Here is an 18,076-nt window from a genome sequence, read left to right as displayed (position 1 = left end):
TACTATTCTGTAGTATAACTAGTAGTATAGTGGGGAGTCAAATGTAATAGAAAATACATCTCCCTCTAAAGTACCTTCGTTTTAGTTCTATTTTGTTTTGATATCTTCCTTATTTACATATATTTTACACATTCCAGCTTGTGTTTAGTGCTGTGGTCATGTTTCAGATATACATGAGTACACTGTAGATCTGAAGGCTCAGTCAAACATTATGAAGCCTTTACAGCCATAGACATACGTTTCACCGGGCTTTTTACTGTTCTCTTTCCAGGGCCCCTGCCCCTGAGTAACCTCTCAGCAGTGCTGGTCACCACCAGCACAGTGCACCTGAACTGGGACAGTCCTCATGCAGACTCAGTGGATGGGTACACATTCAATGTGACGCACAATCATAGCACAAAGAGTCGTTATGTGCCTAATGGAAAAATTACATCATATACCGTGCGAGACTTACAGCCTGGCCAGAGATACCGGATAACTGTGACTGCACAACGCAATACACCTCAGGGCCCTGTGAACAGTGATCCCAAGACCCTGCGTATACAGACAGGTAGGTCATGAACCTGCAGACGAGCATATCATTCTACCCACATTCCTTACAATATGATTGTACAATTTTTAGGCTGTCTTTTAATGAGTAGCATGAGAGTCAGCAAACTGAATGTAATTAATGTTGCTTATGTGTATAAGAACTCACAGACAATTGATCCATTGGATGCAATGTGAGATCTGTATCTCTGATTTGCTGGTCATGTGTCACGTCTGTTATCTGTAAAGGCTTAAGCCCCATATACACACGCTCAACAGCGGTCTTTATATGCAGCACAATTATCAAACAACCTTTGTTGTGAGACAAGTTGAACAACCAGAAAAAAGTTGTTTGCTATTGTTCTAACAACTGATAAGACGTCAATCCAACTGTTGGATGGATGTCTTATCAGTTGTGTGAACAATAGCAAGCAACCTTTTTTTGGTTGTTCAACTTGTTTCACAAGAAAAGTTGTTTGATAATTGTGCTGCATAATGCTGGGAATACACGTCTCGATTCTGAGCCATTTAGATGGCTGGATAGATCATTTCCGATATGTCCGATCTCCGGCCCGATCGTTTTGCCGCTCAATTCCGCATTTAAAACAATGCAAAAAGATAAGAAAAATGAGCAGAAGGTAAGAGAATCACCTGCTGAATCAAGCAGGGAATCGATCGAGCGGCAAAATCGAGCCGTGGATGCCCAGCATAAAAGGCCGCTGTTGAACGTGTGTTTGGGGCTTAAAAGGAGGAGGTCATCTGATAAAGCAATGCCTATATTTGTACTGTATCCTGCAGTACAGAGGGAGGGTCCTCAGGAACGTCGCTGGACTCCACCCAGGACATTAAGGAATAGACCTCCACCACAGACTCCTCCAGAACTACGCATGCTGACAGAAAGACGTCCTCCTACTGGTGATGCCCCGCAAGCACACAGGTCAGTAGATGTGATCATATGTCTTCTGGATAGCATCTTTACCATACACTTTAACCAATATCCTGCTTACACATCAGATTCACAGAGCTGACAGATGGCAGAAAACGTATAACGGCAAGATTTAATCATCATCAGAATAAATCTATCAACATAACAAAAGGTTGGTGTAATGGTGAACAAACAGTGCCAGCAGTGTGATAAATACAAGTGGACTGGTCTGTGATCTTATTCTGCCTTGTTGTATAGAACCTGAAGCTCCAATCAGAGTGGAGAACACAGAAGGCTCGCACATCCCTTTAAGGCAAGCACTGCAGCTACCAGACCCAGAGCAGAGACCCAGAGATGGTAAGTAGTGCATCAAATGCCTGGTGGGTACATTGCTCAGTATGCCAATACAGGATATTCAGCCATCCTTACCCAGTCACTACTGTGTCCAAACCTGAACAAAGACAAGCATAAAACTGTAATTACATGACTGAAAGTGTGTAAAACCTCCAGTTATACCAGTACAGCCAGGGCCATAACTGCAAATCATTGGAGCTCCTGATCACAACATACAAGGAACTCTCCCTCTCCCTGCAGGTATGTGCCTACTAACACCATAGTGTAGAAGAAGCCTGATGATAGCTGTACTCTCTACACTAAAATACCTCATGTAAACATTAGCACGTTAAGTGAAATTGATCCAGTCACCATTTTCACTATCTGTCCCCTACTCACCTACTGCACTCCACTCACATCATACATCCCCCTACTCCCCCACATTCCACAATCTCTTTATACAGAGCCACACTTACACTATAGCCTCAATTCACTAAGCTTAACTTTTTAATAACGTTTCTAGAGTTATCACCATGGCGACAAGGCATGTAGTATTCAGGAAACGTTTTACCTCAGGCAAACCTAAAGTTAACGCTTCTGTCTTTAAGTTAAAGGGGAACTTCAGCCTAAACAAACATACTGTCATTAAGTTACAATAGTTATGTTAATTAAAATAGATAGGTAATATAATCTCTTACCCACCCCATTTTAAAAGAACAGGCAAATGTTTGTGATTCATGGGGGCTGCCATCTTTGTCATGGGGCAGCCATCTTTTTGGTTGAAAGGAGGTGACAGGGAGCAGGAGACACAGTTCCAACTGTCCTGTGTCCTGATTACCCCTCCCAGCAGCACACGCTAGGCTTCAAATGTTAAATTCAAAATGTAAAAAAAAATGCACCAAAACAGCAGAACGAGAACAACAACATCAGAAATCCCATCATGCTTTGCACAGCATTAGGAGAAAAATGCCCTGGCAGTTTTTTTCTGTGCAGCTAAAAATGAGGCTTGTATAAGAGAAAAAAAGTTCTGATGCTGTGCAACAGTTAAAGAAACACCAGGCCTTTCCAGTGCTGCTGAGTCAATTTTTAGTCTGTAGATTCACTTTAAGGTGAGATCTCTAAAGTTAACATTTCAGTCCTTAAAATAACTCCATAATTCTAAAGTTAAAGACAGGCTGTTAATAAACTGCATGTGAAAATAACTACAGAGGAGGTAACTTAAGGACTGAAGAGATAAGATAACTCTCTCACTGTGAAAACTTATCTCTACACCTTAATAAGGCAACATCGATGTGTGGAGGTAAGTTTTCTCTTGCCTTATTATCATTCTCCAACATAATACAATACAATAATACAATAACATTTGTAAAGCGCTTTTCTCCCATAGGACTCAAAGGGCATGTTGTTAGTGAATTGAGGCCAATGTGTCCCCACTCTGCTTCCCCGAGTCCTACTGTCAGCGCATTCCCTGCTGTTCCCAGAGGCTATTCTGTCCTCTGTATCCCCCTACTCTTTCTTTTAGGTCACATTCAATGAACATCCCCCTTCACCCCTCTGGACTCACTAAGCATCCCCTACCACTTTTTGTTTCAATTTGTTACACAGTTTTGATTTGGATCAATCAAATGCAGTTGGGGTAATTTTTAGCAGGTCTAATTTCAAGGAGTACAGAACATAAGACAATCCTGTATTGTCCTGCCAGCCCAACCATAAACTCCATGTTTTATAGAAGTTGGGCAGAGTGTTTTTAAAGTGGACCCAAACCAAACCTTTTTTTAATTCAAAATATTTAGTTGCACCACTCTGACACATACAAAGATCTTTCAAGCCTATGAGCATTTCAGTGCATGCTTTTCACCCTTCTCTTTTCATAACCAGGGTTATACAGGTGGCAGCCATTACTTCTGAGCTTAGTAGAGGTTTTAGATCAGGGGTGTGTTTGTCATCAGCTACCCTCCCTCACAGGGGCGTCATCTATGTGAAATGTCACACAAGCTGAGATCACCTCCCCTGTGACATCATCAGTAGCAGCCTGTGTTGTTTTTTATCTCCTCCACCAGTCTGCCGATTCTGTCCCGGCAATATGAAAGGAAGGGAGGGATTCCTCCAATAAATGTAAAATATTTTAGATTTGTCTCATGCAGCTGAAAAAAGGCTGCTATTTATTATTATAATTTAGAAAATAGATTGTATTTGTGAAATCTTGTATTTTTAATTTGGGTTCACTTTAACAGTAATGTTCGCTACAAGTAGCTAGAGTACGTAGCAACTCGCAATTTAAATTAAAGTTAGATTTTGCTGCCGGGGCGTTAGAAGTGCGGTGCAATGGATCCGCTGTGCATAATGCAGTGCATTACCGGAAAACACTCCTTAACAGGGGCAGTGACGCATACTGTATGCATCACTGTATGCAATGCAATGTGCACTTAACGTGCCATGGGACTTTTACCATCCTTTGCGTTGCTTTCCTGTTTTTACAGGGAAAGCAACGCAACTTCCCAGTGTGAAAGACATGTTTCAGCCAACTTGATTTGTCTACTCACGTAACTGAGCAAACTGATTATAAATTCAGTTATATGACTACCTACTGTACATATGTCACAGGTGTGACCATATTAAATGAACATAACAAATGTCTTCTTCCTTTTGTGTGTGCTACCCTGTAACAGGTGAGCGAGGAGGCTGCTTGGAAACTCCATGTGTTAATGGAGGTACCTGTGTGAACGGAGAGGTCTGCGACTGTCCACCTGGATTCAAAGGACATCAGTGCCAGCTGGGTATGCATGCTAGTAAGAAGTGACATAACTAGGATGTGAATAGCAAATATAAGGTCGTGTATTCTGTTGTAACATCGACCACCAGTTTTTCTTGGAATTTATAGATGCAAATGAGTAGGAGCTTCTGGATGTTTTCTTGTATCCAAAATTGACCAATGCATGAGGATCAAATATGTCATTTACCCAGAATACATTAGGCTTCTTACTGGTGCAATGACTGTGGGGTGCAGCACACATTTTCCATGTCATTGAGGAGAGTTCTAACAGCCCTACTGTATTCAGAAAACCATCCAGTGCACAGCAGCCTGTTTAGTTACTATCGAATTTATCTAGTTGACATGCAGTTCATGACCTGGGAATGTGCTCAGCATCGGGAATCACTAGACAGTCACTTTACTTAGCTGGCCAAAGTAAAACATTCAAGCTGACTCTGCTGTGTTGCATATAAAGGTGCATGCCGCAAGGCTAAAATGTTAGTTCTGTCTTCACGTACCTAGACCAAGTATGCAGCATGGGAGGTCTGACACTCACTGCATGAGGTCACTAGGTAGTGAATCCAGGATTAGGAACAGGGGAACCAGCTGCTGCAAAAATAATTCAGCAGTGGCAGCTGCTTTGTTTAGACCCTTAAAGTAACAATGGTTCTCAACACATAGTACGCGTACCTCAGGGGGTACTGTAGGTGGCCTTTGGGGGTACTTGAACTTGTAATAGTTAATCTGTAATACTGAATTTTGAGATTAAAAAAAAATGTAAAAAATATACCAAGAAACCTAACTAGGTATTTAGAGTTAATCAAAAGCATCATACAATGTTTGATAAGCACTTATGTATATACTATTATAGAGTAATACACTGGTCTATTACATGAAAAAAATGGAGGAGGTTTATACAAATTATGTATGCAATTTAAAAATGGAATAATCATATTCTGCCAAGGTGGAGTTAGGTTGGTCCATTTTTACGTAGAATGATTTTTGTTGGGAACAGTAAGGTACACACACAGAGCATTTCAATACCTTGCCTTTTTCCTTCCACTCACATCAATTGTGGGGTCACCAAGCAACTAAAATTACGGTAACTGAATTGAAAATAATTTTATCTGTTCCTAATTCATATGTTAAAAGCTTGAGAAAGCACTTGCAGGAGCCCAAAACAGACTGGTACCATTGCCATTTCTAAGAACACCTTGTGGAACATATATTGAAATACTGTGTGTGTATACTATTCATTTTTGAATAAATGAGCAACTTTTGAAGATAGTTGTCATTTTTTCTGTTGGTCTATTTTCAAGCTGTATAAAAATGCACACATTTGCATAAACTTGCATCAACTTGGAATTGTTTGCACCTCATTGAGCATGCCTACCTTACAACTACACCTAAGAGGGACGTGACATTCCTTATTCCAGTGTTTTCCAACCCTGTCTTCAAGGCCTACCAACAGTACGTGTTTTCTGGAAATCCACAGAGGAAGTTAAAGAGAACCCGAGGTGGGCTCTAAGAATCCAATTAGCATACAGAGGCTGGTTCTGCATACAATGACCAGCCTCTGTTGCTATACCGTCTCCCCCAGTCTCCCCCCTGCGCTCTGCTGTCCCCCATAAATCAATCGCCGTGCTGGCGACACGCAGCGTGTCGCCAGCCGGCTGTTTACATGTGAAGTGTCAGTCTGCCGCTCCCCCGCCTCCTCTATAGCGCCGGTCTCTGCCCGTGTCCCTTCCCTCTAATCAGCGGGGAGGGAAGGGACGCAAGCGGGGACCGGCGCTATAGAGGAGGCGGGGGAGCGGCAGACTGACACTTCACATGTAAACAGCCGTCACCAGCACGGCGATTGATTTATGGGGCATAGCAGAGCGCAGGGGGGAGGCGGTATAGCAACAGAGGCTGGGTATTATATGCAGAGCCAGCCTCTGTATGCTAATTGGATTCTTAGAACCCACCTCAGGTTCTCTTTAATCAGCTCTCCTGAGACACTTATTACCTCACCTGTGAATGTTTGTGGTTTCCTGCAAAAAATGTACTATTGGTGGGCCTTGAGGACAGGGTTGGAGTCTTATTCCAACTTCTTAGTAGTATCTCCACCATGGCATAGGTAAACTGATAAACCAGCACCATTGAGGTTCGATCCATTCCTGTATTGAAGGGGGGGGGGGGGGCTTTCCTTATTGCTGCATGGAATCATCAGATGCTTTTCTCTGAATGAAAATAACCTATTAATGTAATGGAAATATGTGTGGGAGGAGAGCTCCCGTTATATTACCACATGGGAGGATCTGATGCTGGCCTCTAGTTTCTGGATTGAAATAGGAAGCCTATTAATGTAATGTTGTGGAAATGTGTGTTACGGTCCCCTTTTCTGCACATTCGGCAGCATGTTTTTCTCAGTGGCCGTCTCATTAAATCACTTATTGCCTCTAGCAAATTCTGGAATGAATTTTCCAGCAGCAAGGGCAGTGATGTTACTAAATATGAATATTATTGTTGAAGGATCAGCCTGGATCGGTCACTGGAGACAGAGTGAGTCACTTGGCTGTTACACTTGCAGCACTAGTATGTGGGCTGTGACTTTGTTTATTGGAATATTGAAGTGTGTGTTGGTGGAGAGGGTGACACCTTTGCTCTACAGCCTGCAGAAGAGAGACATTTGCCTGCACCAGACTCTACTCGGAGACACTGTCACATCCTGTGTGGGAGGGAGGAGTCTGTCACCACCTGTAAGTAATTATCACGCACTACATCATTGCTCCCCTTGTCATCATTAATAAGGGGTAGAACGGGCTGTTCCATTAAAAGCACAGTACAGGGGGTGGAGTTCCTTCTTGGTCTTTGGTCTGAGCTTGCAAATTATTTGAATACAAGCTAACTAATGTGCACATTTGTTTGATCCAAGACATGAGTTCAAAACGAATTGTAAACCCACATAATCTGTCTAACAATACCCTTACCCTCTAAACCATATTCATTTATACATAATTGTGCAATGTTAATTTATATTTGCTGTAAAGGGGTTCTATGGAGTCATCCAATAAACAAAAACAGACACTTACCTGGGGCTTCTATCAGTCCTCTGTAGCAGTTATGTCCTCCTCCGATCACTCTTTCCCCGCCCGCTGGCACCAGGCAATTATTCGTCTAACAAGACGAATAATGCACGCTCCCGCACGCGTCTCCGGGAGCTTACTGCACAGGCGCAGTATGAGGTTTTCTTGTACTGCGCCTACTCAGTAAGCTCCCGAAGACGGGAGCGCGCGTGACAGACGTAATTAGACTGGGACCGGCGGCGGGGAACGAGTGATCGGAGGAGGACAGCGCGGGACATGACAGCTACGAAGGGCTGATAGAAGCCCCCAGGTAAGTGTCTGTTTTTGTTTATTGGATAACTCCACAGAACCCCTTTAATTAACTAACAGTTGTTCGGCTAAAAAAAAAAAAAAAAATTCAGCATTTTAGACTTTTTTTTTCAAATTCACTAAGATTTTTACACATGCGGTAAATAGTTTGATAATTTACCAAAAAAAACATGGCTTCAATTCATTAAGACCTGTTCAGTAATAAGTCGAAGTCTAATCAACCATGGAGTTAAAATTATGTTAGAAAATAAATAAATAACCAGCTGTGGAGTAGGTCTCTGCTACGGTGATGTTGTGCTTATTCTTTCCAATTGCAAGTTGCTGCTTCTGATAGTTGCATGTACTGTTTTATTTATCAAGGCAGTTGCACACAAAAAGCAGCACTCTAAATCCAATTGGTGGTGTAGTTTTTGATCCATAATACTGTAAAAAGTCAACATTTCAGTGACAGTGAACTGAAGCAACTGAAAACATGAGTCTTATCATATAATCTAATGAATCAGAGCTTCCTACACCTTTAACTTTTCACCCTGTGAAAGGCTCACTCAACAATAGTGCTAGGCTATTATTACAGTAATCAGCAAATGCATGCAGGGCATTCAATAAGGGAGGACTTTTTATTGTTACACTATGTATGGTTTTATGATATTTACCTGATGTATCATTTAGGATTTGAAATACATTGAAATTCTAGTAATAGTTTTGAGTTTTTTGGTGTGAGAACTGTAGGCACAGATAAGTACCGGTGAAAGGCGAAATATTAGAATATCGTGCAAAAGTCCATTTATTTCAATAATTCAGCTTGAAGTAGACTCATTACATGCAAAGCGAGATATTTGAAGCCTTTATTTGCTATCATTTTGATAATTATGGCTTACAGCTTATGAGAACCCCAAAATCTCACACCATTAGAATATTGTGAAAAGGTCGATGTCCTAAGTCCAAAGTGTCAGACTCTAATCAGCTAATTAATCCAAAACACCTGCAAAGGGTTCCTATTTCATATATTAGTTGCACCATTTAACCACTTGCCGACCGCACACTCATACCGTGCGGCGGCAAAGTGGTAGCTGGAGGACCAGCGACGCAGATCTGCGTCGCCAGGTGCCTCCCTAATTAATCAGGAAAGGCCGCTCGCGCGAGTGGCCGTTTCCGGTTAGATCACAGAGCAGGTCTCCGTGAATAGCCTGCGAGCCGCTGATCGCGGCTCGCAGACTAAATGTAAACGCAGGAGACGTTTGTCTCCTTTGTTTACATTGTACGGCGCTGGGTAAAGGCTGGGTCATCAAGTGGTTAAGTTGAGTTACTGAAATAAATGGCCTTTTGCATGATATTCTCGTTTTTGTGAGTTTCACCTGTGTGTGAGTCTTATCATTGCCTTGATAAAAGATTTCTCGTGGCTCCAAGAAATTGGCATCACCGATTGGAGTGCTGGCTTTTATGTACTATTGCTGTTTGGATTGTCTAATCTAGCTGAGCACCCGCCTGATCCCTACAATAGGTATGTGCAATTGAACTGTAAAGGTCAGTGTACTATAGAAGTCCTAAAGGCAATAACTTCCTGCTGTGATCCAAGTAATCTGCAAAGGTCAGGCGGAAGCTGAGGCGCTGTCCTATCCAAACCAATATTGATGTTTTCTAAACCTCTATACCTAGATGATGCCCTCCTCTCCCCTAACCAGTGCTTACATTACTTTGTAGTTGCACAAATACATGACTGGCTGCAAATTAAAGTGCAATTCTGCTGAAAATGATTGCTGAGTTTAGGGTGGAGTAGTATCCAGTCAATGCTGCTCAGGATCCTTATGGACACATCACTCTCGGCAATATCAACACATTTGAAAGCCAAACTGCTTTTTTCTTAGTACTTCTTATGTCTCTGTATTCAGTCTGACAGAGCCATGCCAGGAGTGAGGGGTAGATCTTGTATAGGCAGGGTTAATAAAAGCGCACACTCCATCAGTGGTCCAAAGCTGTAAATGGAGTTTAGTGAAATAACCAGCTGATACTTTTTTTATCAGTGTTAGTGCTCAAACTTAGGTTTCTCTGCTGGTTTTATGTAAGAATGTGTGTGTAATGTTGCACCAGATTTTATTACTCTATAGCCGTGATGGCTAACCTTGGTACTCATGCCTCCCCGAGTTATGCTTAGAGCTGTCAGAGTATTGCAATGCCTCATGGGACTTGTAGTTCCACCACAGCTGGAGTGCCAAGGTTAGCCATCACTGCTCTATAGAAACAAGACTGCTGCTTGGGCCTGTTTTACAAATGGGTTGCCTAACATTCACCACTGGAAATTACTTTCTATTCATGAAGCACTTTACCATCAATAAATTTAGTTCCAAATGCTCCGTCCACTCCCCTTTCTCTCATCATCTTAAATGGTGATCTCTTAATAAAGCCATCCTGGGGCATTAAAAACATGAATTTGGTTTATGTACCGTACATTGCAAATTATTGCACATTTCACATAACATGCATTAAAACAAGCCTGAACTTGGCTTTAATTACATTTCTGGTGGTAAATGTTACTAACATTAAGAGATTCAACTTAAAAACCTATACAGGTCACCAACACATGCTGCACTGCAGCCAAGTCCAAAGAGATAGCACTCATTTGCAGAATGGTAACCGCACTCTGGTGCCTAGAAAAATGTGTTCCGCTGTATGGGAACGCAGTGACCCTCGAGTCACAGTACACATGCATGATGCATTAAAGAGGGACTTTAACCCAGAACGTCATCCCATGAGAATCTTCACCTTTTCTCAAATAGATCATCGGGGGTCTGAAATTGTGGTGAAACCCCTCCCACAGTGTGATGTCATGACCTTGGTCCTGACAGCTTGCTATCTATGAACCTTGTTGCATTGTGGGAAATTACAGTCTTTTCCAACTGCCAAGCAAGCAGTATCTCCCTCTGTGCATAGAACTCTCAGTAACAACCATTCCGCACAGATCACCTGGCAGAACTAAAAATGTCACCAGCAATGATACATTTCAGAATGTAAATCAGGGAGAGGAACGATTTTACAATGGGCAAACACTGGCAATCTATAAATGAATATTGTAAGAAAAAAAAAAATAAGCAATGTTGTTCATTGTTTTTTTTCACTACAGTTTCTCTTTAAATATTGTCCATTGTGGTCCATTCTCTCCTGCAGAAAAACATACCACAGTTAATATAAATGTGTGACCTACTGGAATTGTGATCATTGTTGGAACAAATTACTTTTGCCCTGAACAAATTAGATGCCTTAAACAAATAAAGTCTGGTGTAAAATCTGTGGAGGATTTATAAACTGAGTTTAAAAAAAAAATGCACCCAAATGTTAGTTTCACACTGGGGCGTTGCATTATAACGTACTTATTATGCAACCAAAAACATAACTTCCAGTGGCATGCGATGTAAGGCAGGCAGAGAAGCATCTGACCAGAGTACACCTTCACTGACAAATGTCAACTGCGATTGTATCACAACAATCTCACAATAGCCTTGCACCCCTTGTGGTATAGCCTTTATGAAATGTCAGGGTGCTCAGACTCCAGGGCAGGACAAATAATCAAAAGAACATTTGTCGGCAGTCCCATTATTAAGATATGAGTTCTTTTATTTTCCAAAGTCTTGCAGCTTGGTTCAGTGAAAGAACTTGGGCTCGATTCACTAAAGCGTGATAACACAGTTATCATGTGTTAAAGCTTTTCACGCGCAAACCATTGTGATAATTTTTATCGCACGTATGGCGGTGCGCTTCACGCGATACGTATGCTTTTCACATGATAAAAGCATGGTCGGGCGTGCGTGCGGCATGGAACTCGGTGGTACACTACAACATTTTATTGAGTAATCAAAACTGCAGATTGTGCTGTATGTAGAACATTGGAATGCAGCTTGAAGCACACCAAAGCACCACCAGCTTTTAAAGGCAAAAAACAGCTGATAAATGTTAAGGAGCAATCATTACTATAAACACATGCATCATTGCATTTAGCGCAAAGTTCTACGATGATCGCGCGAAAAGTTTTTATCACTTATTTCCTTTGCGCGCGAAGTCATTAGTTATCGCGTGCAAACCTTTATGCGCCTGAAATTGCGTGCAAAAGCTCTTATGACAGCCGTGATAAGCGTTATCACGCTTTAGTGAATCAAGCCCCTTGTATCTTAATGATGGGGCTGCCAACCAATATTATTTTAAACTCAGTATACTTTGCCTTTTTAAAATAGAAAGTATTGTATAGTGAGCAACTGTGGTTTCCCATGATGCATCACTCCTGAGTATGCAAATCATCTCTTTATGCCCCTGAAGCCAGGCTCACATCCAGAGCCGCTGGTGTATAGCAAGCCAAACACGCAGACAGCCTATAAAATGTATAGGCAATAGGATTGATATACACCAGTGGTTCTAGATGCGGGCCTGGCTTAAGGGGGTATAAAGAGATGATTTGCATATTCAGGAGTGATGCATCATGGGAAACCACAGTTGCTCACTGCAAATACCTTTAGTTTTAACCACTTAAGGACCACGGGCTTAAACCCCCTTAGTGACCAAGCCATTTTTAACTAATTAGGCCATTGCAGCTTTAAGGCCTCACTGCCGGGTCGCACAACTCAGCACACAAGTGATCCTCCCCCCCCCCCCTTTTCTGCCCACCAACAGAGATTTCTGTTGGTGGGATGGGATTGCTCCCAGGATGTTTATTATTATTATTTTTTTTTACAAAAAATGTTGTTCTTAATATTTTCTGGCCACCCCAACCCCCCTCCCCCCCGCACATCAGCGCGATTGGCTGTCATAGGCTTCAACCTACCTGATCGCCGCTGGGAGACCGATGACAGAGCTGAGCTCCGTCATTCAAGCAGAAATGCGCAATCTTCTGCAAAACCCTGCCCCAGGACTTGACGCCAATTGGCATTAGGCGGTCCTGGGGCTGCCGCCGCAATCTGGGTATTCCGCCATCAACACAATGATCATAAGATAACCAGCAGAGGATCTAGGAAGGCTTATAGTAAGTGAACAGTCATACAGTGGGTATATTAAGCAGATTGTCATCCTCTTTTCCCCTGAATGATTGTACAGTTTAGAATAGCCTGTTCTCTCTCTTTGTCAAGTGGCATGTCTTGCAGGTACAGACGGGTATACAGGGTACAGCATGACGTCTGCTCCAGGGAGATCTGCGAAGGAACTGCCAGAGCCAGGCCAAGTGAGTAGAACGAAATAATAAGCTCATCAGCACCAGCTACAACTTGCTTCAGAAGAGACATGGTACCTGGTAGTATTCATTCATGCTAACAAAACAGCTGTTTATACACAACACACACTAAAACCCAAACTTAAAGCACAACAAAATGTCTTCCCAAGGCACTACAGCTTGCTTCCTTTCCTTTGCAGATTTAGCTGAAGGGTAGGTGTATCATGTGAGACCATGTGACTCCTAAGGTAGGATGAACAGTAAAGGCAAGACTATATTTTGCAGCTTTACAGCAAACAAACCGTCGCTTAGCTCTTCCCCAGACTTACAGTTCTCCACCTCTCAGGCATACACTGTGATTCTCTCTCCAGCACATTGAGACAGCAAGGGAGAGGATGGAGATGCTGCTTCAGATTAAACCCCGTTCCTGACATAGTTATTTGGGTTGAGAAATGACATACGTCTATCGAGTTCAACCAGAAAACAAAGTACAACACCAGCCTGCTCCCTCATATATCCCTGTTGATCCAGAGAAAGGCGTAAAAACCCTTATAAGGTATGGTCCAATTATTCCTTCCCGACTCCAGATGACAGACAAGCAGAAGTTAAACTCTCACTTAATAACCCCTTTCTCCCCGGCACCCTGAGTAACCTCTCTCCCCCCATCAACTCCCAGTACTATCAGTAAGCCTTGCTCCATCCACTCCAAGGGTCTTGCCCATCCACTCTCCAGCACCCTCAGAAAACCCCCTCTCCCCCACATCCACCCCTCAGCATTTTCAATAAACCCTCTCTCTCCATCCATCCCCAGCACCTTCAGTAAGCCCCCCTATCTCCAGCTACCACCCCCCCCCCCCCCACACACACACACACACACTCCTTCAATAACCCCTCTCTCACACCATCCACAGTAACTCCTTTCTCCCACAGCATCTCAGCAGTTGGTCATTTTCTCTGCTCTTCAATGTCTCCCCAGCCCCTTCTCTGCATCCCCTCCAGACTCTCTATATGCCTGTCTCTTGAGAAACCTAAGGCTGGCCCTGGTCAGATGTCCATTGTAATCTATGGCCAATTTAGGAGGCAGACAATTATTTGTATGTGGATATTGGCATGTGGGTGGACACAGTAGTGCCCAGAGAAAACCCACACAGACACAGGGAGAACATACAAACTCTGAGAAGATAGTTTTATATGGGGAGTAGCTATGTTAGTACAGTCTGCTGTAACTGCAGCTTACAGGAAGTGAGAATTCAAGATCTCACTAAACAGGAAGCCATCAAAGTCCAGGGGTCTTGCATCTGTATGGATAGCTGTACACTGAAGAAAAGCACAGCTATAATACAGATGTTTAAATAAAAAAAATGCTGTGTCAATATTTATAATTCACATAAAAAAAAATGTGCAGTCAAAATCTAACAACTACAGTTTTGAATATAGTTGGAGTTTTGAAATGCTGTATTTTTCTAAGAATCAGTATGGCTGGATAAAAAAACTAGAAAAATCAGAAACTTACATCACAGACCCATGGTTCTTGTGTCCTATGTCACATGATCTGCGGCAACTTTTCACTGCGTCTGTTACAGCGGACCTGAACTCAGAACTTCCCCTCTACTCTAAAAGATAAGCAACAGCATACTAATCTTTAAAGAAAAACAGTGTGCAGTGTGTCTACTTCCTGCTTTCATGGAAGAAAATGTATTGTTAAAATCCTGTATTTACTAGTGTTGGGCGAACACCTAGATGTTCGGGTTCGCGAACGTTCGCCGAACATCGCCGCGATGTTCGGGTGTTCGACCCGAACTCCGAACATAATGGAAGTCAATGGGGACCCAAACTTTCGTGCTTTGTAAAGCTTCCTTACATGCTACATACCCCAAATTTGCAGGGTATGTGCACCTTGGGAGTGGGTACAAGAGGGAAATTTTTTTTAGCAAAAAGAGCTTATAGTTTTTGAGAAAATCGATTTTAAAATTTCAAAGGGAAAACTGTCTATTAAATGCGGGAAATGTCTGTTTTCTTTGCACAGGTAACATGCTTTTTGTCGGCATGCAGTCATAAATGTAATACATATAAGAGGTTCCAGGAAAAGGGACCGGTAACGCTAACCCAGCAGCAGCACATGTGATGGAACAGGAGGAGGGTGGCGCAGGAGGAGAAGGCCACGCTTTGAGACACAACAACCCAGGCCTTGCATGAGGACAAGAAGCGTGCGGATAGCAATTTGCATTTTGTCGCCATGCAGTCATAAATGTAATACAGATGAGAGGTTCAATAAACAGGGACCGGAAACGCTAACCCATCACAGATGTTCATTGTTCATGTTACTTGGTTGGGGTCCGGGAGTGTTGCGTAGTCCTTGACCATCTTCTCCAGGCGATCGGTGTTGGAGGTGGATCTGCACGCTTGCTGTTCTGTGTGCTGCTGCATGGGTGTCAGAAAATTTTCCCACTCCAAGGACACTGCCGATACCATTCCCTTTTGGGCACTAGCTGCGGCTTGTGTTGTTTGCTGCCCTCCTGGTCGTCCTGGGTTTGCGGAAGTCAGTCTGTCGGCGTACAACTGGCTAGAGGAGGGGGAGGATGTCAATCTCCTCTCTAAAGTCTCCACAAGGGCCTGCTGGTATTCTTCCATTTTGACCTGTCTGACTCTTTCTTCAAGCAGTTTTGGAACATTGTGTTTGTACCGTGGATCCAGAAGGGTATAAACCCAGTAATTGGTGTTGTCCAGAATGCGCACAATGCGTGGGTCGCGTTCAATGCAGTCCTAGGCCGAAGAGGTCATAGCCTAGGGTCACAAAAACCTGTTTATTTGGGCAATTTCAATGGTAGTGATGTTGACGTACATAAATCTCAGCCATGGCCGTTAGCAACGTCTGAATTTCACGAAATGTCTCATGCAGGTAGAAGACATATTGTTAGACTTGGATTCCAAAGATGGGGTCCCTACATCTCTGCAAACCAGAGTTACAGGGGTCCAAAATTGGTAAAATCCCCCATAGGCTTTCATTGCCTCCCTATTTCACTTTCCAAAATCTCACATCTTTTCAAAGGGCAATTGCTCAGCAGTGGCAAATTTCCTAGCATTGTAGGGACCCTTAGGGGGAACATGACTGGTGAGTTTCGGGCCCCTAGGCCGAAGAAGTCATAGCCTAGGGTCACAAAAACCTGTTTATTTGGGCTATTTCAATGGTAGTGATGCTGACGTACATAAATCTCAGCCATGGCCGTTAGCAACGTCTGAATCTCACGAAATGTCTCTTGCAGGTAGAAGACATATTGTTAGACTTGGATTCCAAAGATGGGGTCTCTACATCTCTGCAAACCAGAGTTACAGGGGTGCAAAATTGGTAAAATCCCCCTCCTCTAGCCAGTTGTACGCCGACAGACTGACTTCCGCAAACCCAGGACAACCAGGAGGGCAGCAAACAACACAAGCCGCAGCTAGTGCCCAAAAGGGAATGCAGTGTTCTCCCCAGAATTTTTTTCCAGCCGGGTGGCATGAAATAGTATCCGGGTGGCATGAAAAAGTAGCCGGGTGGGGCGAGTTGAAAATGCAGGGCAACTGTGCTTACAGCATAGGAGGATGTGAGGAGGTGAGCCGATGACAGCCGGGTGGTCACCAAATCTAGCCGGGTGGAGCACCCGGCTAAAAGAGCCTGGGGAGAACACTGGGAATGGTATCGGCAGTGTCCTTGGAGTGGGAAAATTTTCTGACACCCATGCAGCAGCACACAGAACAGCAAGCGTGCAGATCCACCTCCAACACCGATCGCCTGGAAAAGATGGTCAAGGACTACATGTCAGATGGCATAGCTGTGTTGAACAATCCATCTGCACCCTTCAACTATTGGGTATCGAAGCTAGACACCTGGCACAAACTGGAAATGTACGCAATAGAGGTGCTGGCTTGCCCGGCAGCCAGCGTTATGTCGGAACGCTGTTTCAGTGCTGCCGGAGGCATCGTCACAGATCGGCGTATCCGCCTCTCCACAGAAAATGCAGACCATCTGACTCAAATTAAAATGAATCAATCCTGGATTGGAAACGACTACGCAACACTCCCGGACCCCAACCAAGTAACATGAACAATGAACATGTGCTGGGTTAGCGTTTCCGGTCCCCGTTTATTGAACCTCTCATCTGTATTACATTTATGACTGCATGGCGACAAAATGCAAATTGCTATCCGCACGCTTCTTGTCCTCATGCAAGGCCTGGGTTGTTGTGTCTCAAAGCGTGGCCTTCTCCTCCTGCGCCACCCTCCTCCTGTTCCATCACGTGTGCTGCTGCTGGGTTAGCGTTACCGGTCCCTTTTCCTGAAACCTCTTATATGTATTACATTTATGACTGCATGCCGACAAAAAGCATGTTACCTGTGCAAAGAAAACAGACATTTCCCGCATTTAAAAGACAGTTTTCCCTTTGAAATTTTAAAATCGATTTTCTCAAAAACTATAAGCTCTTTTTGCTAAATTTTTTTCCTCTTGTACCCACTCCCAATGTGCACATACCCTGTAAATTTGGGGTATGTAGCATGTAAGGAGGCTTTACAAAGCACGAAAGTTCGGGTCCCCATTGACTTCCATTATGTTCGGAGTTCGGCTCGAACACCCGAACATCGCGGCCATGTTCGGCCCGAACCCGAACATCTAGATGTTCGCCCAACACTACACGTGACCCGTTCGGCCAATCACAGCGCTAGCCGAACGTTCGGGTAACGTTCGGCCATGCGCTCTTAGTTCGGCCATATTGCCGAACAGTTTGGCCGAACACCATCAGGTGTTCGGCCGACGTCGAAACATCACCCGAACAGGGTGATGTTCTGCAGAACCCGAACAGTGGCGAACACTGTTCGCCCAACACTAGTATTTACCAATGAGCTGCTCTGCTGAGGCAGCCAGCTGACACAGCTGAGTGATCAAATTACAACTTGTGATTAGTTAAAGATGAGGAGAATTAGAGAGGGTACACTCT

At 43.5% G+C, this 18,076-nt stretch overlaps 1 protein-coding gene across 11 annotated transcripts in view; it reads left to right on the top strand.

Moving 5' to 3' along the window:
- Positions 1-18,076, top strand: part of SNED1 (sushi, nidogen and EGF like domains 1) — a 222,570-nt gene that overhangs the window by 200,445 nt on the left and 4,049 nt on the right. For 8 of the 11 annotated variants that reach the window (XM_068280636.1, XM_068280638.1, XM_068280637.1 and 5 more), the window contains 7 exons: positions 272-550; positions 1,327-1,465; positions 1,543-1,625; positions 1,712-1,810; positions 4,456-4,563; positions 7,192-7,279; positions 13,024-13,115. In XM_068280636.1, the coding sequence (XP_068136737.1) occupies positions 272-550; positions 1,327-1,465; positions 1,543-1,625; positions 1,712-1,810; positions 4,456-4,563; positions 7,192-7,279; positions 13,024-13,115 (888 nt within the window). The remainder of the gene's footprint in view (positions 1-271; positions 551-1,326; positions 1,466-1,542; positions 1,626-1,711; positions 1,811-4,455; positions 4,564-7,191; positions 7,280-13,023; positions 13,116-18,076) is intronic. The other 3 variants (XM_068280641.1, XM_068280640.1, XM_068280643.1) reach the window with 2 other exon arrangements.

This window comes from Hyperolius riggenbachi, chromosome 4 (assembly GCF_040937935.1).
Source record: "Hyperolius riggenbachi isolate aHypRig1 chromosome 4, aHypRig1.pri, whole genome shotgun sequence".
Classification (NCBI taxonomy): domain Eukaryota; kingdom Metazoa; phylum Chordata; class Amphibia; order Anura; family Hyperoliidae; genus Hyperolius; species Hyperolius riggenbachi.
The sequence above is the reverse complement of the archived record's forward strand: the minus strand, read 5'-3'. Positions and strand labels throughout refer to the sequence as shown.